General features: G+C 41.0%; 1 protein-coding gene across 1 annotated transcript in view; it reads left to right on the forward strand.

Moving 5' to 3' along the window:
* WDR19 (WD repeat domain 19) overlaps positions 1 to 23220 on the forward strand; it is an 88483-nt gene that overhangs the window by 60347 nt on the left and 4916 nt on the right. Inside the window, exons 25-36 of the mRNA XM_082632967.1 lie at positions 447 to 593; positions 906 to 1030; positions 3106 to 3218; positions 4764 to 4832; positions 8989 to 9066; positions 10622 to 10718; positions 11620 to 11744; positions 14399 to 14480; positions 16245 to 16395; positions 18053 to 18176; positions 18941 to 19017; positions 19340 to 19464. Of these exons, the coding sequence (XP_082489093.1) occupies positions 447 to 593; positions 906 to 1030; positions 3106 to 3218; positions 4764 to 4832; positions 8989 to 9066; positions 10622 to 10718; positions 11620 to 11744; positions 14399 to 14480; positions 16245 to 16395; positions 18053 to 18176; positions 18941 to 19017; positions 19340 to 19451 (1300 nt within the window). The 3' untranslated portion in view covers positions 19452 to 19464. The remainder of the gene's footprint in view (positions 1 to 446; positions 594 to 905; positions 1031 to 3105; positions 3219 to 4763; positions 4833 to 8988; positions 9067 to 10621; positions 10719 to 11619; positions 11745 to 14398; positions 14481 to 16244; positions 16396 to 18052; positions 18177 to 18940; positions 19018 to 19339; positions 19465 to 23220) is intronic.

Genomic DNA, 23220 nt, shown 5'->3' on the forward strand with positions numbered 1-23220 from the left:
AAAACGGAAAGAGCTAGAGAGCTCATGGGGACTGAACAGAAGTCTTGAGCTCCATCTAGAGGTCAACACACAATGATTTTATATATCACTGTTAAGCTATGTCTCTAATTGTGAAAAATTCCTTATTTTCTGTTTTCTAAAATAAGCCTGTATTACTATTATAATCTTTCCACTCCAACAAAAACAATAAAATGTAAAAAAGTGTATATATATGGTTCAGATGAGAAAACAGTAAAATTTGTATTTTACTGTTAGTTTATCAAACCTCTGAAAAGAATATATTTTAGTGAAATGGTTCCTGATATTCTTTCTGATAAAAAATGAAGAAGTTCAAGAAAAATAAGCAACCACCGTCAATAAAAAAGTGTCCCAAACATTTATTGACATTTTTTTCCCCAAACGTGACAGTGTTAAGAAAGTTTGTCTGAAATAAGTATCTTTCATAGATACAAAGAAGCTGTTGTGGCTTATGAGAACGCAAAACAGTGGAACAGCGTGATCCGCATCTACCTGGACCACCTCAACAATCCAGAAAAGGCTGTCAGTATTGTCAGAGAAACCCAGTCCCTGGATGGAGCCAAGATGGTAGCCCGGTAACATAATGCATTAATATTTTTGGACTTCCAAAAACAAACCTTAAAAGAGAGCCCCTGCTTCCTCTTATCAAATAATTCAAATGGAATACTTATTCTGTTTTGGGTTTTTTTAAAAAAATTATATCTAAGTGTTTAAATTCAAAGGCTGTTTGTTGTGGTCAATGTATGAGAGTATGTTTTCCAAATATAAACATATGGTATAGAACTGCAGTTTACCGAATACATTTTTACTTTTAAATGGTTTCTCTTATTTTGTAAATGACAAACTTCTTTTAAATGAGTCAAGTTCATTAAAGTACTTTGTTTCAGGTTTTTTCTACAGCTAGGTGACTATGGGTCTGCCATCCAGTTTCTTGTTATGTCCAAATGTAATAATGAAGCTTTCACACTGGCTCAGCAGCACAACAAAATGGAAATCTATGCAGACATTATTGGTAAATATCATTGTTTTCCCTAATTTCTCTTAAAGACTTTATCAAAGGAACACTTTGACTCTTATGGTCTAATGATCAGATTTGTATATCCACAGTGACATGCACACACACCATTTATACACAGACACACACACCAGCTATATGTTACTTGTTAGATTTCAAGATCCCTACTATACCTTAAAAATGAGATGGAATTATAAGACCATTTTCAAAAATTAAGGTGTTTTGGGTGACTTCTGCGAGAGGCCAGATTTCCCAAATCCTGCTACTGCTCAAGGAACCTGTTAGAGCAAGGTTCCAAGATGAAGGTAACAGGAAATGAAGAATGATTTTTGAAAAAGTTTTCATAAAATTTTTAAATTGAGTTATAAATTAAGAATATATGATGTGGTTTTTAAAGATTTTGCAAGTACAAAAGAAAATTTTGTATTCTGAGAATACCGGCTTATAGGTTTTCTTCCCATGTTTGTAATTATTCTTAGAAATTACTGAAATAATTTTCAGATTTTTCACTTCATGGGCCATGTATAACATTATTTGTGGCGTGATTTTTCTTCTTTTTTTCCTTTTTTATTGTGGTAAAATATACATAATGTAAATTTACCATTTTAACCATTTTTAAGTGTACAGTTTGCTTGCATTAAGTACATTCGCATTGTTGTGCAACTATCACCACATCCATCTCCAGAACTTTTTCATCATCCTAAACTAAAACTATATACCCATTAAACAATAGCTCCCATTCCCCTCACCTCCCAGCCTCATAACCACTTTCTACTTTCTGTCACTATGATTTTGACTACTCGTGGTACCTTTTATAAGTGGAATTATAATATTTGTCCTGTTATGTTATTTTGTTTTTTTACAATTCACAAAATGACCATAAGAATTGTTGGTGGGATTCACGAGAAAATTTTTGTTTCAGTCTTCAAGGGAAGTAATAGGTAAAAGTATCTTCTAATATCTTAGGAAGTCATTCAGGTAATTGGAGAAAATAAAGAGCTAAAGAAAAAAAGGAAATACAGATAAAAGCAACATTACAAATATTAATGTTTAACATGACAGATGACATTTCTGTCCTAACAATTGCAAATCATCATTGCACTAAAGCATTTAAGTTTTTCTAATTTCAGAAGGATGTGGCTTATCCGAAATCATGCACACACACATATACACACATATGCCCTCCCACTCCCAAAACATAACACACACTTTTCTTCACCTTTCTTTACTCCCTTCTTTTATAAACTCCATATCTGCCTTGGTCTGGAGACACAGAGCTGTTCTTATACTTTGGTGTCCTGCTGGGCCTCCAACTCCCATGGGTAAATGTAAACAATGAATTGGAATTCCAGCAGCTTTGGGGTCTTCTGTGCTTAATATGTTTAAGCCTGTAAAAGAAAAACAGAAAAGGGACTTACCTGGTGGTTAAGACTCCACGCTGCCAATGCAGGGGGCCCGGGTTTGATCCCTGGTCAAGGCACTAGACCCCGCATCCCACAACTAAGATCCAGCACAGCCAAATAAAAATTAATTAATTAATTAATTAATTAATTAATTTTTAAAATAGGAAAACAGTCATTATCTTTAAATAGCATCTGTTGTCCATTTGAGTATCATCTCTCTTGTCTGACAAATACATACAGACTATTGTTTAAACTGGGCACTAGAGAAAGGAGATGGATTACATTTGCATTATGGTTAACTTTGCTCCTGATTGTTCCCTAGGGAAATCCTGGATTGTTCCTTGTTTTAGGAAATAAGATTGAGACTCTTAAAGAAAGATAAAAGTCACTAAGGGTAATGTCAAACCATAACCCAGCTTCTCACAAAGCGTCATAACTTCCTCTCCTGATTGTTATTTAGAGCGAAAAGAAGATGGAACAGAGTTGATATGTGGGGTTATTACGGTGAATGTGTTTTGTGATGAAAAAGACACTGATAATAATATTTACTGTTAAAAGGTTTTCATCACCTCTTTTTAGATCACCTGGTTTTAGATCCTGTTTTTAGATTAGCAATAAGAGGTAAACAAGTTTTGCTCAGATATTTTACTCAATGAATTCCTGTTGTAGGTTCTGAAGACACTACTAATGAGGACTATCAAAGCATTGCCTTATATTTCGAAGGAGAAAAAAGACATTTTCAGGCTGGAAAATTCTTCTTGCTGTGTGGCCAGTATTCACGAGTGAGTATTTGCCAAGAAAACATACTTTGGACTCCACAGGAATGATCAGATAAAATAAATAATGATATTAAAATAATGATAATCATTAAAATAATGATATTATTTTAAGTAATATCTTAAAATATGTTACGCTCCCAGACACCCAGATTTGAAATATCAGAGTCAGCCTTAAACTCTTCCCCTCTCTCCCACATCCAGTCACATTCTGCCTTCATAACCTCTCTCACAGCTCTCTCTTTTTCATTCTAACTACCATCCATGTAATCCAAACCTGGGTCACCTCACTTTAGATTATGGCAATGGTTTCCTATTTTCCTCATTTTTAGCTTCTCTGTCTATAACTCATCCTTCATTTTGTTCCCCAAATGGTACTAACTTTGACTGACAAAGAGCCCCTAAAGCAGGGGTTACGGTGTTCAAGCAAGGGACGTAAACAAGTGAAGCTGCAGGGTCAGGCTGTGCATTCACTGAGTGACAGGGTAGGGACTGCTGGGCGGGATGCATTTTGTCTGAAGGGAACAGCTGTTGCTCACCTCCAAAAAAGTGTTGCCATTCAGGAGTTTGGGCCTACTAGCTCAGATCATAGGATTTTTTACAAGAAACACAAGTCTGGGTCAATATTAAAATATAGGCCCAGATATTTGTATAACATCTCGCTGGCCAAAGAAACATGTCTGTGTGTGAATTCAGCCTTCAGGCCATCAATTTGCTGTTCTGGCCTCTTAGTTACTGAGTCTAAACTCCTTAGCTGGCACTCAAGAGAATTTCCACAATTGACCAACCAGCCTGAACTTCCCTATCTGGCATCTAGCTTTTTCCATTGAAGAATCCTATGCTTCCGCTAGCCTTCTCCCGTCCCTGTTCTCCACCTGGGTTCCTCTTTGCCCTCTTCCCCACCTTCCACAGACCTGTTCATCTTCAAGTCCTTTTCCTCTGTGTTATCTTCAAGATCATCCTCATGTCTAATCATCTTTTCTTCTTCAGACCACCTATAAAGCCAACTGGCAATACTACCCATTTGTCTCTGAAACTTTTATAACTTTAAACGTCTTCATAGGTGTGGTGGTATGGCGTTCAGGAGTTAGACAACTATGGCTTAAAAATTTTGATTATAATAATTATATTTTCATCACATCATATAGATCTCTCCAATTAGATTGTACATGATACAAAGAGACGGCCTGGTATTTTCCATAGCATCTAGCACAGTCTCATATACAGAGCAGCAAGTTGTCAGTAAATATTTGTTGAGTGAATAAATGAATGAAAATAATTAACTCTTCCTACTGAAAGAGGGCACATTTTTCATTCTGATTTCATGTGAAATCAGAACTAGATTCTTCAAAGGGTCAACTGGATCCTTCCACTTTTTAAACTACACTCAGCCTTTTAAGTATATATTTTATGACTCAGCACTGTGCAAGCTCCTGGTTGAGATGAAGATACTTTCACAAACTGTGATTACTTTGTTTGTGTGAAAACTTTGTTTTTCCCAATGTGAAAGCAGTCTGAAAATTTTTAGTTTCTATTCAATTCTCATTTCAGGCACTTAAACACTTGCTGAAATGTCCAAGCTCAGAAGACAATGCAGCAATAGAAATGGCAATTGAAACTGTAAGTTAACTCTGGAATGAAACTTTCATGAATGCTAATTATTTTTTTAACTTTTTGAGGAAATTTCCAAACATTTACAAAAGTAGACCAAACAGCATAACAAACCCCCAGATACCCGTCATCTCATTTCAACAGCTATCCGCACATGGCCAGTCATATTTTATTCATACCTCCACCCTCTTTCCCTATATTATTTTAAAGCAAATCACAGACATCATATTTCATTTGTAGATACAAAATCTATCTCTAAAAGATAAGAACCTTTGCATTTTCTTTTAGGTGTAACTTGCATACAGTAAAATGCTTGAATCCTAAATATGTAACTCAATTAGTTTTTTCAAATAAAATCTGTGTACACCTGCGTAACCCCCATCCAGATCAAGCTCCCCAGAAGGCCCTCTGCTGCCTCCCAATCAGTGTTCCCCACCAGGGGTAACCACAATTCTGACTTCTATTCTTACAGATTGGTTTTACATGTTTATGGATTTCATGTAAATGAAATCATACGTATGTTCTCTTTTGTGTCCAATTTCTTTCAGTCAACATTAAGTCTGCGAAAGCATCTGTGTTATCATGTGTAGCAATAGTTCATTCTTATTCATTGATGTGTAGTATTCCACCATATGACTGTCACAATTTCTTTACCCATTATTGTGTTAATGGACATTTAGGTTGTCTCAGTTTGGGCATATTATGAATAAAGTTGCCATAATGCTGTTCATGTCTTTTTATGTACATAAGCCCTCAGTTTTATTGGGTATATATCCATGAATAGAATTATTAGGTCACAGAGTATATATATCTTTAGCAATAGTAGGTACTGCCAAACATTTTTTTCTAAGTAGTTGTACCAGTTTCACTCTACCAACAATGTAAAAGAATGTAGCTGCTTCCCATCTTCACCAGCACTTATCAGTCTATTTCATTGTAACTATTCTGATAGATGTGCAGTGGTAACTCATATGGTTTTAGTTCATTTTTCAAAAGAATAATGAAAGTGAGCATTTTTTCATGTGTTCATTAGCCATTCAAATATCTTCTTCTATGAAGTTCTGTTCAAATCTTTTTTCTAATTTTTAATTGTATCATCTCATTCTTACTGATTTGTAGGACTGTATTATATATTCTGGATACAAGTCATTTCATCAGATAGATGCATTGTTGTAACATGTATCAGTACTTTATTCCTCTTAAAGCCTAATAATATTTAATTGAATGTGTACACACTGCATTTATCCATTCATCAGTTGATACACATTTGGGTTGTTTCCACTTTGGGGCTATTATGAATAATGCTGCTGTGAACATTTGTGTACAAGTTTTTGTGTGGACATGTGTTTTCATTTCTCTTGGGTATATACCTAGGAGCAGAACTGCTAGGCTATATGTTAAGTCTATGTTTAACATTTTGAGGAACTGCCAAACTGTTTCCCAAAGCAGCTACACCACTTTACGTTCCCAGCAACAATGTATTGGGGTTCCAGTTTCTCCAACAATAATTTTTTTTTTTTTTTGGTATGCGGGACTCTCACTGTTGTGGCCTCTCCCGTTGCGGAGCACAGGCTCCGGACGTGCAGGCTCAGCAGCCATGGCTCATGGGCCCAGCCGCTCCACAGCATGTGGGATCTTCCCAGACCGGGGCACGAACCCATGTCCCCTGCATCGGCAGGTGGACTCTCAACCACTGCGCCACCAGGGAAGCCCCCCAACAATAATTTCTTGATATTGCTCCTTCGCTCTTGCTGTTACCCACACCTAGGACGCCCTCCCTCCTGCACCTCGGCCTCCTACCCAACATGCAGGACCCACTTCACATGCCACTCCCTGTAAAGTTTTCCTGAACTGTCCTCTGGATGAAATTTCACCCTCCTTAGAATCCTGTAAGTACTCTGAACCTTACTGCTACAGTTAACCCCCTTCAGATTAGTAGTTCCTCAAGGTCAAAGGCCCATCTCTTTATAGAGTGTTTAGCACATTGTGGACACTCAATAAATATTTATTGAAACTACTATGTAGGTGATATTAGTTTCCTTCCCATTCCTTTATCCCTTTATCTTCTTTTCACCTTGAGACCCCTCCCCTGAAAAAAAAACCACCTTTACTTGCGACATGCATTTTCTCACAACCTGTGCACTGGTACCTGCTGATTCTCAACCAGAAGGCATAGCCCTTAATCATTTGAGAACATCTTTAAAATGTTCATGCTTCACTCACCCCCACCCCCATCCTCTACACCTCAGAGTTCTGAAATACCTTCTTGGTGTGTGTGTTGGAGAAGGGGGGCAGTAATAGACCCCTAGTTGGGAATCATCACCTGAGAGAACCCACAATAGGGATGGGAAAGATGGGTCTGTACAGCATCCAACGGGTAGCTTTGTCGGGGGCCTGCTCACCTTGCAGTCAGCTTCTGCCTTCACCCCTCTGTAAACCTTCTCTAAAAGGTCCCCACTGATTTCGTCCTTGCTAAATACGGACGTCCCTTCTCAGCCTGCACCCTACCCCATGTTATGGCAGCATTTTACTCTATTACAGTGCATCTTTCTCGAACTTCTTACTCCCTTAGAACACCGCTTCTCCTGCTCTCCAGGTACTCCTCAGATGGTCCCTTCTCAGCCTTCTTCTCTGGCTCCTCTGCCCATCAGTGCAAGTGTCCTCAGCATTCTGTTTCCACCCTTCTTTTAACTTCAATTCTGAGTGGCCACATCTGTTCCCTGCTGGCTCCCCTTTCCATCTATCCTGATGTCTTGGGTGTGCTCAAGTCCCTGAAATTCAAACTTAACTGGGCATCTTATATTTTTTGTTAGCTTTGTCTGGCAACACTGCCTGTTTGGCACCAGTCCAAGCCCTTTATGTGTATTAACTTATTTAATCCTTACAACAATTCTGTGAGTTAGGTATTATTTTTATCCTCTTTGAGGTCCCAAGAGTGACCTGCTCTGGATCACACAGGTTATCTTTTGACCTCAGGCAGGCTGACCCCAAAGCCCTTGCTTTAACCATTTCTCCGTACGGGTTTATTCACCCAAAGCCACACACAAAAGCCATCGAGGTGATGAGCTCTACCTTCTCTTCCTTCCTTAGAGCAGTGGCGAGAGCAGAGGCAACAGATTGGTCAAAGCTTAGCTTTCCTACACCGGTGACGACCACGGTCAGTGGAGCGTGCAGAAATTCTGCAGCCCGAGAACCTCTGTCCCCCACAGGTTCACGGCGACCTCTTCTGTGCTCAAGTCTGCTGATCTCATCCTTCCTCTCCTGCACAAAGAACTTCCGAACTTTTCCTTACACTTTCCCGGACGGGTGGCAAGCTAGGCCACATGTTGCTCTGTCCCTAATGAGTTTCCTTCCTTTTCTGGTAGCTTTTCTCACTGTATCGCTAATGTGACTACGCTGTTGAATGTTCCTTCTCCTTGGCTGAGCTCCAGTTGGGTTCTTGGCTCACCTCTTTTTTATAGACACAAGACTCTTAAGCCTCCTAATCTTGTCAGTAACTATTCTTACTATCTAAGTCTAATATATTTCCATCCTCCAATTTGATAAATAATTTTCCTGATCCACACCGCCCAACATGGCAGTGATTTAAGTGTGAGCTTTATGGAGATGACTCTCAAATCCAGATTTCCAGGCCAAAGTCCTCTCCAGAACTCCACCCCACATTTCCAGCTGCCTGCCCTTTTCTGGGATCCTCTGGCCGTACTTTTATTTCTACTTTAAATTACACATAGCCATATGCAAGTGCCTTTTCTCGGGGAGCTGCTGGAGATGAGGCACTTGGAGGTATATTGTTGTATAAGGCCCAGCTGCTGCGCTCAAGATGGCATTCTCTCCATGTCACAGTCACTTAAGAAAGTTTTTATTGAACATCCAAGAAGTACATTCTCTCTGTGTGTAAAAAAACTACCACAGTATTTTGATACGGCAGCTTAGAAAAGCTATAGCTTCTAAGAGTGGATTTCTATTAATGGAGACTCTACAAATGAATGAAGACATACCCTGAGCTTACATCATGTTTCAGGCACTTGACTATAGGTATTTTTACAAAATTTTTAAATTTCGTCTCCTCAGTAGATTATTTGTCCTCCCCCCCCCTCACCATCCACGACCACCCCTTCCTAAGTTTAAGATGCTGGACTTATTGTTTCTTTCTCTTCCTAAACAGGTTGGTCAGGCCAAAGATGAACTGCTGACCAGTCAACTGATAGACCACCTTATGGGGGAGAGTGATGGCATGCCTAAGGTACTAAAAGTATTTTCGCCACTGAGATTCTCAAGTATCTTAGTTATGGTTTTACTTTATTCTGCCCTGTTTTTATCTATTATGGCTTTTGCATCATAGATGTAAAAATTTTTCTTTCTGGGTGCAGCTTTAGGTCATCTAGACAGACCCTGCGTTTTAGATATTGTGTACATTCACTTTTTGAAATTGGCATTGCCCCCTGTGAAATAGCCACGCCCTTCTGGGTAACAATCCTCACCACCCACAATTTTTCTCAAATGTTACAGAGTTTTATTTATTCTAAGAACTATGAAAATGATTACTAAAACCATGAGTTAGCACTAATCCCTAAAAATCAGTGTACTTTGTTCATATTTCAGAAATTTGGGGACTTAATAAAAATCCTATTTACCATAAAAGTAACTCACTGAAAATATAAAATAGAAACAAATCATTAAGAACATGTTTCCGAAATAGGTAACTCCTGGATTTTGTGCAGAAGTTGGTCTTCTCTCAGTCCTAAGGAGGACAGACTCCTTTCAGAATGCCCCTAGAGCCTTTATTTTTTACTTTTGCTTTGGTGTTTTAAGGGGATCTGCTTGTGAAGGAAACTCGAGTACAGTTGACCCTTGAACGACACGGGTGTGAGCTGCACAGGTCCGCTTATACACAGATTTTTTTTAATAGTAAATACTATAGTACTACCTGATCTCAGGTTGGTTGAATCTGAGGATACAGAGGAACTGCAGATACAGAAGGGTGACTATAAATTAAACACTGATTTTCAACTGTGTGGAGGTCGGCGTCCCCTAACCCCAGCATTGTTCAAGGGTCAGTTGTAAGTGATTTGGATACAGGTGCTGGAATGTCATAGCTGGAGAGGATTGTAGCCATCCTGATCCCTGAGTCCACTTTCTGTATTTTACAGATAAAGACACTGAGACCCAGGGAGGCTAAGTTAATCTGCCAAAGGGCACAGGCCCTTAAACTGTGCCGAATCACCTCATGTCCACTTATTCTAATAATCAGCAAACCAGCATCAAGTATGTGAAATTGTTTAGAGTTAACATAGGAATGGGAAATGGGCCAAAGAAAATTTTATAGGCCAGAGAAATTTATATAGGTGTAAAAATTTTTGAAATCTTGCGAAGTTGGTATATTGTACAAGAGCACCTTTCCATTTGAAGCACACGAGAGAGAACTCTATGGACTAGGGTTAGCACGCAGACTCTGAAGCCAGACCACTGTGCTTCAGATCCTGGCTCTGGAGAGGTGCTGTTGTGTTTCAGTTTCTCATCAGTGAAATTAGTACAAAATCGCACCTTCTTCCCAGGGAGGGTATGAGGATTTAACCAAGTTATTACTTCTAAGGATACTTAGAATACTCACCTGGCACATATTAAACCCTGAATAAATACTTGATAAATAATTCTTTATTTGTTGGCTTTAAAAAAAAACAATTTCAACCCTCAGTTACTGGAAAGTGAATGTGATTCTAACAGAAATGCAAAATTTTAGATGTTTCTCCCCTTAGCAAATGCAGAAAGTGATGTTTCTCTAACGGCTTGTATGTCAGGATGCCAAGTACCTGTTCCGCTTGTACATGGCCCTGAAGCAGTACCGAGAAGCCGCCCGGACTGCCATCATCATTGCCAGGGAAGAGCAGTCTGCAGGTAGGTCCCCAGTAGGCATGCTTTTCTCCCCAAACAAGTAGTAGAAGCCAGCTCCAGTCCCTTCTTTGTCCATTTCTAATCTAGGATTGCTTTGAACCCAAAAGGCTAGGCAGATGACCATTTCTGGGCTTCAGGGAAGTAAAATCATTCACCATCACAGAACAGCCCCACTGAAGCCTTCTCATGTTCAGTGCTAGTTCCTCTCCTCCTCACAGTTCTGTCTCCTGGACGATGACTTCTCTGACCTCTCCAGCCCACAGACCCCGCTGCACTTCCACTACACTTTCTTTCCATCCTAGGTGTTTGGCCTTAACAATACAAAACATATTACAAGGTGGAAGACGATGTGGTATTCTTATTGACCTAGTTCTTTATAACACGCAGGGACTGTTTATAGATTCTCTAGAATGGTTCTGTTCATGTCTATGCTCTGTAAATACTCATTGAAAAAGTCAGAATTAGTCTGACATCTTCACTAATATTTGCAAGCTGATTCTTTTAGGTTTTTTTTTTTTTTTTTGCACGGTATGCGGGCCTCTCACTGTTGTGGCCTCTCCCGTTGCGGAGCACAGGCTCCGGACGCGCAGGCTCAGCAGCCATGGCTCATGGGCGTAGCCGCTCCGCGGCATGTGGGATCTTCCCAGACCGGGGCACGAACCTGTGTCCCCTGCATCGGCAGGCGGACTCTCAACCACTGCGCCACCAGGGAAGCCCAAGCTGATTCTTTTAGATGTTCATAAATATGGAATACAATTTTGGAAAATATGGAATTAAATGTCATTCTTTATTACTTAGTAACTTAATAAGATGATTAACAAAATCCACCTGTAAAATGGTGGCCCATAGAAAGTCCTCAGATTTCATCCTTTGCAGTAATGTCATCTTACCACCTCTTTTCAAGGAAACTATCGGAATGCACATGACGTTCTCTTCAGCATGTATGCAGAACTTAAATCTCAGAAGATCAAAATTCCCTCTGAGATGGCCACCAACCTCATGATTCTGCACAGTTACATACTAGTGAAGGTGAGGCCCTTTGAGTGACTTGGGACACAATCTGCCAGGTGCGCTAATCACCTGAAGGGCTTTCCTTCTGGGCACCTCTCCATTGGATTAGAGCCATTTCCTAGATCTCTGTAGCGTTAACCGAAAAAGCAAGATACAGAATAATTATACGATATGCTGCCTTTTGTGTACCAAAAGGCAGAAGTATATATATATTTTTTTCATTGCAAATAAAGTTAGAAATATACCTTTACAAAAACCTAGGAAAAATAGTTTCCTAAAGGGATCAAGGCGTGGGGCAGAGGAGGCGTGGCACCAAACCCAGTCAGGGGAGAAGAGGGAGAACAGGTTTCTCCATATAGTATATCTTTTAATACTGTTTTGATTTTGAAGCATATAAATGTATTACTTGGTCAAAAAAAGATTTACGGAAAACATTTTTGTTAACCAGAGCTTCCTAAGTTTATTAATTCTAGGATAGTGGATTTTATACAATTCCACTGCGTTTTAATACTGTTTAGTTTTCATCTGAATATAAAATATTCAATGAGAAAATTTAGAGAATATAGAAAAGTATAATGAAAAAATAACTTGCCCCCCTTAAATCCATCACCAGATATAACAATTGTTAACACTGTGTTGTACATATCCTCCATATTTCTAAAATACATGTGTGCACCTTTTTTTTACATTAGGAATATATTTATGTCCATAAAAATCACTGATATTTTTTAATCAGTGATTTTCAATAAAAACAAAATAGAACATGCAAACCTGAAATACTTCTATTTATAATTTACATAAATGTTATACGTGTGTATATATATATACACACACACACACATATTTATATACAGACACATATCTTTGTAAAAATACAGGGAGATGCCAACTTACATACTTTTCCAAATTTTCATTTATGTCAAAGTACCTCTTCCCATATTAGTGCTACGTCGGTTTGCAGGCCAGACCACAAGAGCTTATGCAATCTTGAAGCTTCCTAGGTCACAGCAATCACATTATGAATGGTTTCGATCCACAGCAGCTGCCCAGTAGAACTGTCTGCAGTGCTAGAAGTGTTCTGTACCCACTAGCCTGGCTGTGGAGCACTGGAAGTACAGATAGTGCAGCTGATAAACTAAACTTTAAATTTTACATAACCTTCATTTTTATTGGACTAAAAGCCACATGTGACTAGTGGCTACCAATTTAGGCCCCATAGGTCTATACTTCTGATTGTAAGAGAAAACTTAGAATTCCAACTTGCAACCACCAGGAGTGCATTTCCCTTCGGAGCCGCATGGGGTCCCTTCTCTGGTACAGAAAGGAATAGAAAGGGGGAGGGAGGACTTTCTCAGCTTCAGACATCAGTGCTGGTGCCAATGTGCTGGGGGCACAGAATCCAGCCTTTAGGGGTGGAGGGGAGGATAGAAACAAGTTAGTGGAAGATGGGAACAAAAATAGGGATTGCCGTAAGAAGCCCTCTAGGACCAGGGCTTTCTTCCACCAAAAGCCATAGGGATGGTTCTTGAGTCTTTTTCTTTTCCTCCGGCCCTAAGAGCTGGCCCATCACTTCCACTGGACCAGACATCCTCTTCCCCTTCCACTGAAGAGCGCCCGTGTGACTTTTCCCCTCTGCTCTAGTCTCTTATTCAAGCACCAGATATGTTCAAGATTTTTAACTGCTTGTGGTATCAAAAGGGAAACTATTAGACCTTATCAAATAAGAATGGATGTAAAAATGGACAGCCCTCTCTGACACAAAGGACTGGAGAAAGTCAGCCACATTTCAGGGGACATGGAGACTTGGCTTTGGTGGATGCTTCCTCCCCAGAGCTGAGACAGGGACTTTGGCTGAAGGACAGCCTGGGGCCTTTGCACATGGGTGGCTGAGCCAGGCAGTCTGAGGCCCAGGGAGTCAGTGGAGGGTGACTTTAGATTCAGTTAATATTTATGAATTACATTGCAGTGCTCAGTAAATTATACCATCATCCACGTGCTTAGACCGGATGGATGTTATGCCTGGGAGTTACTCTCTACTCACCCTTCACCTTCTCACCAGATATCATCAGTTCTGACTCCTCGTCTGTCTCCTTCTCTCCATCCCCACTGCATGCCCTCTGTGGACCACCTCCTCTTACTGGACGACAGCAGTGACATTGTGGTCCGGCCCTGCTGACTCCCCAGCCTCATGTCATCCTAAGTGGACCCCCTCCTTTCATCACAGATCCCACTCGTACTTACCTAAGCTCAGGCCCCTCCAGCCATCGTTGCCCCTTCCCTTACACAGGCAGCGCCTTCTTCCTATAACAACTCATCCTCTCTCCTGCCTAACTCATAACTCAGCTTTCAGGTCTCACAACAACTTGTTAGTCCCCCATAATGGCCAGTAAGAGATGGACCAAGGATTTGAACTCATGTGGAGTGGTCTCAGGCAAAGTAAAAAGCTGAGTGTAGAGTAGGGGTGAGGCCAGTGAGGCCAGGGGGCCAGGTAGCAGCTGCTGGAAGGAGGATAAGTAAGGGAGAAACCCCAAGTGGCATTAAAGTAAGGCTGCAAGGAGCCCGTGACCACCCGTTCAGGGTCACAATCAAGGAGTTGTTTATTTGGGTGAATGAAACATGGATTAGGGTTAATCAAAGTCTCTAAGAAGAGTAAAATTTATCATTTATTTCAGATTCACGTTAAAAATGGAGATCATATGAAAGGGGCACGTATGCTTATCCGGGTGGCCAACAACATCAGCAAATTTCCGTCACGTGAGTACTGAGAGGAGCCTGTTGTCCCCATTTCTGCCAGACTGTAGCATGCCAAGATCATCCTCACGGACTCTGCCAGCCGCTGTTCTCTACACGTAGTAACTCATTTAATCCTCACAACAACCCCATGAAGTGGTGTAACCGGCGTCCATCCCCAAGGCCACCCCCAGGTGTGATAATTCACGAGGGGGATTCATATAACTCAACATATAGTAGTGCTAAAGCTAAGATTTATTACAGGGAAAGGATACAAAGCCAAATCGGCAGAGGGAAAAGGTGCGGGGGGGGTGCGCCCTGAGGTCAGGGGCGAGCATCCACAGCCCCCCTGCCACCCCCCATCCCCCCAGTGAAGTCGCACTGGACACACTCAGCACCTCCGGGCAGCACGTGAAAGGTGGTGTCTACCAGGGTGCTTGTGAGACTCGGTACTCAGGGGTGGTCTTGGGGAGCTGGCCACGTCAGCACCCCCTGCTTGGCATCTGCCAAATTTGCAGACTCCCAGAAAGCAGGTGCTCCGCATAAACCCTACTGTTTGTACAAAAAGGTCGGGCACAGGCAGCCACTCTTCTCCGTTCTGGAAATGGCGGGAACTCTCCCAAAATCCAAGTGCCCAGATCCCAGTTTCAGGCAGATCCTTCTAAGGAAAACAGTCTCAAGATTGCACACAAGTGGCCTATTGTTATTTTCCGTATTTTACAGATAAGCAAACTGGGGCAAAAGAAGTGAGGTAACACTTGCCCAAGACCATACTGTCAGCCAGTAAGTCTGACTCTGTGTTCTCAACCACTGTAGACGATTGCCTCTGAAAAAGGTCCCAGTATTCTAAAAGACTTGTCATTATAACATTTTTCAGTGATTAGATTTTGTCACATTCCATGACGGGGTCAACAGACGTTTTCTGTAAAGGGCCAGATGTCGAATGTTCAGGGCTTTGTGGGCCACGTGTTCTCTGTTGCAACTATTCAACTCCACCGTCTCGGCGTGACCCATACATAAATGGATGAGCATGGCTGTGTTCCAACAGAACTTTATTCTTTTGGACACTAAAATTTGAACCTCATAAACCTTTCACATGTCACAAAATATTCTTCTCCTTTTGATTTTTTTTCCAGTCGTTTAAAAATGTAAAAGTCTTTCTTAGCAAATGGGCTAAGAAACAGAGGGCCAGATTTAGCTCACAGGTCATAATTCACCAACCCCTGTTCTCTAAATGTGTTCTTTTTTGTCACATAAAAAAGACTAAAATAGTTGTACACCATGCTGGCAAAGGGTGTGATAGGACAGGCATTCTCATGACTGCTGGGATGGAATGGACATTGTTGTGGCCTTTCTAGAAAGCAGTTTGGCAATTTGTGCTAGGAGTATTTTTTCTTTAAAGTCACGTTCTTTGAGCCAGTAATTTGACTTTTAGGTATCTGTCCTGAAGAAACAGGTGCACGCAGAGAGGTTAGTGCATGAAATTGTTAATCTCCCCACCCATTCATCAGCAGTCCTGTCAAATACAAAACTCTCTCAGAGGCGGGAAGGACGCATGCAAAAGGTTACCTCAAGGGAGTGTGGGTCCTGGTGTTACAGGCAAAACACAGTATAATCAGGGGAAAGACATTGTGGTGAGCAGTCACGTGACTCCACTACCGTGCCCTTTCCTCGTTAAACAGTCCACTTCTGGTTCTTTGTCAGAAAAAGCAAATTTAGAGAGGTGCAATCCTGGCATCACGCCAGTAGAGGCAACGTGCTCTTTCTGCTCCTCCGTTTGCGTTGCAGACATCGTGCCAATCCTGACGTCTACCGTGATCGAGTGTCACAGGGCCGGCCTGAAGAACTCTGCCTTCAGCTTTGCAGCCATGTTGATGAGGCCCGAGTACCGCAACAAGATAGATGTCAAATACAAAAAGAAGATCGAGGCAATGGTCAGGTAGGCGGCGACAGCTGCTTCTACCATCTAATCGCATTTCACAAGTGTATCTTTCAGAACGTAGCTGCTATTATGTGGGCTCAACAAGAACACAGATTGGGGGTAGCAATTAGGATTGTACTCAGCTACCAGCACCTGGAAACCCAACGATGGCTTTATCTGATTTATGTGACTCATGCACAAGGCATCATAGTCCAGGGCTGGTGGTGCCGTGTCCCGATGTCACCAAGGACCGATCCCTCTGCCTTTTGGCTTTACCATCCAGAGCACAGAGGTTTCCTCCTCATGGCTGCACAGTGGTGGTTGTCATGGTGGGGTGACATCATGTACCCCATTCAACGCAGAAAGAAGGAGGGAAATTAAAAGATGAAAAGGTCTTTTGCCTTTTTAGTGAGGAAGGACACCACCCCCAGGACTTGCATTTACATCTCACTACTCAGCCGCGTGGCTACCTCTAGCTGAAAAGCATACTGCTGAGTAAAAACCAAGTTCTGTTGGCAAGGAAGAAGGAAAAGATGGCTATTAGGGAGGCAGCAAACAGCGTGTCTGCCACAGACAGACAAAGAGTGGATATTTCTGTGTAAGAAACTTGGTAATTATACCACCTATTGCCAAAAGGGACTTCATTTCGAAATCCTGTGTAGCTCCAAAGGCACATAAGGCATATCCTCACCTCAGAAAGCCTGGTTTTCAACAGGAAAACTAGGAGAAAGTAGCACTCATCTTTACAAAAGGAAAAATTAACTGCAATCCTGTAGTAGTTCTGTACTACCACTTGTTCATAGTGATGACATCTGGGGTACCTGTTAGTCCCATTTTGACCAGGGAACTCAGGTGTACCTGAATCTTGACCCAGAACTCTCTCATCTCAGCCAAGGGAGATGGCTACACCAGTAATGGCAAAGGGAAGCAAATACTACTTATTGTTAACTGGGCTCATAGCAGAGAACTCTAACCTGGATAGGGGCTACACGGAACACTCCCTTTTTTTTTTCCAAAGCTGATAAGCCTAAGTAGCTTCAGACCAAATCAGTCTGATCCAACATACCTGCTGCCATCAGGGAGAGTGAGGTGGGGAGAAAAAGCTAGAGCACATTTATCCCCCAGTTTCGTGCCACACCAGCCTAGGTGCCAGCTTGAAGAGGCGCTGGTTATTCTCTCCCCGCGCAAGAGTACTCTTAGCTATGAGGTCTAATACGGTATCTGCTGGCTGCATGTGGCTATTTAAATTTAAGTTAACTAAAAGTGAATAAAATGTAAAATTTAGTTCCTCACACTATCCATATTTCAAGTGCTCTGAGCTCCATGTGGCTCATGGCTACCGTATTGGAGAGCACAGTACTAGAACAGTGCCATTGTCACAGAGAGTTGTGCTGCACAGCCCTGGACAGCCATTACTTCAGTACACAAAGGGAAAGACAGAGAAGCAGCAAGCTCACTACTCCAGTGGCAAGAAAGACACGAGACAGCCAGACCCACCCGTGTTTTCTCCCACATGATGTGCTGTGAACTCCAGCTCCCAGAGGTGGCCATGGAACGCTAGCCTGAGCAGTCCTCTTTCCTCTCCCTCCTCCGGAGGGGGGCCGGAGCGTGTATCTCTAGTGTCAGCGTCTGACTATGAAGAAGAAGGTGCATTTCATGTGCTTCTTCCTCACAGGAGACCTGATACATCCGAGACAGAAGAGGCCACAACCCCATGTCCATTCTGCGAATTTCTTCTCCCAGAGTGTGAACTCCTCTGTCCTGGATGTAAAAATAACATCCCATATTGCATTGCAACAGTAAGTTTCTTTATCATCGTTTCCCTTTCTTTGCATATCTATCTATAGCCCATTTGAATACTTGTTGTGTGTCAATACTTCCTTCACTTCTGAAATAATCTTATCCCTCAAATTTCCTGCAACATTTAGCATACAATTTCATGGTCAACAAAGCTGAAAGTTATATTCAAGGCACACAGTAACCTAAGTGAGTATCAGGAAGGCACTGTGGGGTAGGAGGGCACACACTTGGGGATCAGATGGTCCTAGGCTTAGATCGTCTTTCTGCCACTTACTGGTTACATAACCTGGTGCGATTTGCTTTTTTACCTTGCTAGGTCCATCAGTTAACAGTACCTGCCTACTGAGGTAAACTGCAGGTTGACGAGAGGATATGTTTGAGGCCTTAATACAATTCCCAGCATGCTGTAGCACTTAATAAGTGATGGCTTTTATTGTACACTTTAATATTAAGACCTATTATTAGAAAATTTAAAAATATCAGATTATTTGTTCATCACTAGGCTAAAGTAAGCTTTATTTTAAAGGAAAATAAATCTAGGTAATGTCACAATATTGAAGATTATTCTCTTTATACATGAATCTGATAAATTTGGCTTTAGTCCTTTTGATGCCATTTCTTTCTAATTACCCACCTATGTGAAATATCAATAATTTCATAATTTAGAGGTCTGGCTTTTAACTGTAACCATGTATTATAACTGAATAATGGGGGGAGTTTTAAAAATAAAGATGAATTTTATTCTTCAACGTACCGTTTCCAGGGTCGACATATGTTAAAGGATGATTGGACGGTGTGTCCACATTGCGACTTCCCTGCACTGTATTCAGAATTCAAGATGTAAGTGCGCATTATTTCACTCAGCCATACAGATTTATCGAATAATAGGCCTTTTATTCAACCACTTTTATACTGAGGTCTCTTTATTTGTTCATGTTCTTAAAAATCTCTAAAGACTCAAATTGTCTTCTTGGAAGAAACTTCTGTGATCTTTGAGAACATTTTCCTTAAAGGGGATTTCACATGAGACTGAATATTCCTAATTCTTAAGTCTCATGATGAACATGTACTAAGAAGTAGAAAGGAATAGTTGGTTTCCACATCACAATAACCCAAAAGTAAAGGAATATTTAATCTACTCTGTCTTTCCCTCTCCAAACAGCATGTTAAACACTGAAAGCACATGTCCTATGTGTTCAGAAAGATTAAACTTTGCTCAGCTGAAAAAAATCTCAGACTGTACCCAGTACCTGCGGACAGAAGTGGAGCAGTGACTGGCATGTGCAGGTAAGTGCCAGACCATCCACTTACCTTCCCAGGGCACGAGATCCACGGGGTGGACACAGCTTTACAGTGTGTTTTGCCATTGGCTCCTTTTTGTGCATCGTGTAACTTGTCAGATTTGAACGAACAAAACTTGTCAGATCTGAAACAAACCTTTGATGTACTTTAAAAAAAGCTAAAACACAGGTTGTACAGTCTCCATGGTGACAAAGGTTATTTGGCCAAGCAGCATCATGGATTCCAACCAAAACGTATATTATCAAATCACATGGGCTTCTTTTTAACCAGTCCATTAAAACTGTAGCTAGCTATTAACAGTGGGGTTTTTGAGTTCTATAACTCAGGAGAATATATTGTAAAAATTTTTGCTTCCAGAGGCTTGAAAAATCCCCATTTCTTTTTCTTTCCAAGTGTCATTTTTGTTGCATGGAAGCAGCACAATACCCCTTCCACTCCCACTCCATTGGCAAGAATTTACTCATAGGGCCACACATACTGCAAGGGGAGGCAGGGAAACATAGTCTCCAGGTGGAAAGCCAAAAGCCCCTGCCAAAAACTCTTTAATTTTAAGATTCTGTAATTAAAAGGAAAAAGTAAGATTAGTCCCTGACACAGCTCTAAACATAGTTAAAACGGAACCCTAGGTTTTCACACGAAACCTGTTCTCGCAATCTTCACTCCATCAGTAAACAGCAGCTCCATCCTACCAGCTGATCAGGATGGAAATGTGGACACCACCAATCCCCCAGTCGATGGGCAAATCCTCTCAGTCCCCCTCCAGTGTATCTGGTTCCCTTCCTCAGGGGGACTTTTTATTGCACCTGCAAAAATAAAGAGCCTAAAAGACTCGACATGAACTGCCCCAGCCTCCTCCTCTGCTCACTACGCTGCAGCCCCACTGGCCTCTTGGCTGTTCCTTGGACTCCAAACTGCTTTGTATAGTACCTGCAGTCTCTCACATTCCTGCCAGCAGCACCCAAGGGTTCTAGTTGTCCCATATCCTCACCAACACTTGCTGTTGTCTGCATGCTTGATTATAACCATCCTAGTAGGTGTGGAGTAGTATCGCATTGTGGTTTTGATGTGCATTTCCCTAATGGTAACAACGCTGAGCATCTTTTCACGTGCTTGTCGGCCATTTGTATATCTTTAGAGAACTGTCTTCAAGTCCTTTATCCATTCTTTTAACTGGGTATTTTGTCTTTTTATCGAGTTGTAAGAATCCTTAATATATTCTAGGTACAAGTCCTCTATCAGATACATGATGTGCAAATATACTATTCTGTGGAAGTATTTTTTTACTTTCTTCGTAGCATCCTTCGATGTACAAAAGTTTTTATTATTTTGATGAAGTCCAATTCATTTTTTTTCCTTTGGCTGCTTGTGTTCTTGGTGTCATGTCTAAGAAACCACTGCTTAACCCAGCGTCACAAAGATTGACACTTGTTTCATTCTAAGAGTTCTATAGTTGCTGCTCTTATACTTAACGTCTTTGATCCATTTAATTTTTGTGTATGATGTGAGGTAGGGACCCAATTTCCTTTTGTGTGTGGATGACCAGGTGTCTCAGCACCATTTGTTGAAAAGGCTGTTCCTTTCCTATTATTACTGGGTATTGTCTTATTATTATTGTTATAAAGGTTCTTTATTTGTATATTCTAGATCTAAATCTTAGTCAGATTTATTTTGCCGATATTTTCTCCCACTCTGACTTCCCACTTCTTTTTCTTAATGGTCTTTTTTTTTTTTTGGAATATAGTTGATTTATCAATACAATGTTGTGTTTCAGGTGTACAGCAAAGTGAATCAGTTATACATGTATCTTAATGGTCTTTTGATGAACAGATTTTGATTCTGATGAATTATAATTTATCAGTTTCATTTTATTATTACTTTTTTTACTTTCTGTGTCTAAGAAAATTTTTGCCTACTCAAAAGTCAGGAGCATATTCGCCTGTTTTCTTCTAGAAGCTCTGGGTCTGTGATCCATCTTGAAGTTATTTTTGTTTACAGTACGAGGTGGGGATTGAGATTCTTTTCCCCCTCAAGTAGATATCTAGTCTTCCAACACCATTTGTTGAAAAGTCTTTCCTTTCCCCATTGAACTGCTTGCATGCCTTTGTTGAAAATCAGCTGGGTTTTAAATATGGGTCTACTTCTGGACCCCCTCTTCTTTCCATTGCTTTATTTGTCCCCTATTTTTATACTATACTGTCTTCATTACTGTGACGTTATAGTATATCTTAAAGCCAGGTATTGTGGGGGCTTCCCTGGTGGCGCAGTGGTTGAGAGTCCGCCTGCCGATGCAGGGGACACGGGTTCGTGCCCCGGTCCCGGAGGATCCCACATGCCGCGGAGCGGCTGGGCCCGCGAGCCATGGCCGCGGAGCCTGTGTGTCCGGAGCCTGTGCTCCGCAACGGGAGAGGCCGCAGCGGTGAGAGGCCCGTGTACAGCTAAAAAAAAAAAAAAAAAAAAAAAAAAAAAAAAGCCAGGTATTGTGGATCCTACAACTTTGTCATTTTTTTCCAAGACTGTTTTGACTACTCTTACTTCTCTCCATTTCTCTCTAAAATTTTAGAATCAGCTTGTCAAATTCTGTTTTAAAATCTTGCTCAAATTATGATTGGGATATGTTTATTTTTCTGTTGCCACATAACATTATCACATATTTAGCATCTTAAAACTATATACATTTAATATTTCACAACTTTTTTTGAGGTATAATTATCACCTTGTATTAGTTTTAGGTGTACAACATAATGATTTGATATATGTTTATACTGTGAAATGATTACCAAGTAATTTAGTTAACATCTATCACCACAGAGTTACTTTTTTTTTTTTGCGGTATGCGGGCCTCTCACTGTCCTGGCCTCTCCCGTTGCGGAGCACAGGCTCCGGACGCGCAGGCCCAGTGGCCACAGCTCACGGGCCCAGCCGCTCCACAGCATGTGGGATCCTCCCAGACCAGGGCACGAACCCGTGTCCCCCGCATCAGCAGGCGGACTCTCAACCACTGTGCCACCAGGGAAGCCCTACAATTTTTTTTTAATTGAGAACTTTTAACACCTATTCTCTTAGCAACTTCCAAGTGTTGTTAACTATGATCGCCATGCTGTATATTACATCCCCAGGACTTACTTGTAACTGGAATTTTATACCTTTCGACCACCTTCATTCTGCCCACCCCCACCCTCTGGCAACCAACAAATTGTTCTGTATCTATGAGTTCAGTGGGGTTTTTTTTTAATTAAACATGTAAGTGAGATCATACAGTATCTGTCTTTCTCTTATTTCATTTAGCATAATGTCCTCAAGGTCCATCCATGTTGTTGCAAATGGCAGTATTTCCTTCTTCTTTATATGTATATACACATGTATACATATGTACCACATATTCTTTATCCAGTATTAGTGGACACCTGGGTCATTTCCATGTCTTGGCTATTGTAAATAATGCTGTAATGAACACTGGGGTGCAGATACCTTTTCAAGATAGGGATTTTGTTTCCTTCAGATAAATACACAGAAGTAGAATTGCTGGAACATATGGTAGTTGTATTTTTAACTTTTTGAGGAATATCTGTAGTGTTTTCCATAATGGCTGCATCAATTTACATGCCCACCAACAGTGCACGATGGATACATTTTCTCCATATCCTTGCCAAGACTTGTTATTTCTTGTCATTTTGACAATAGCCATTCTAACAGGTGTGAGGTGATATCTCATTGTGGTTTTGATTTGCATTTCCCTGATTA

The sequence above is a fragment of the Mesoplodon mirus genome (genome assembly GCF_964341445.2).
Source record: "Mesoplodon mirus genome assembly, chromosome: 2".
NCBI classification, from domain to species: domain Eukaryota; kingdom Metazoa; phylum Chordata; class Mammalia; order Artiodactyla; family Ziphiidae; genus Mesoplodon; species Mesoplodon mirus.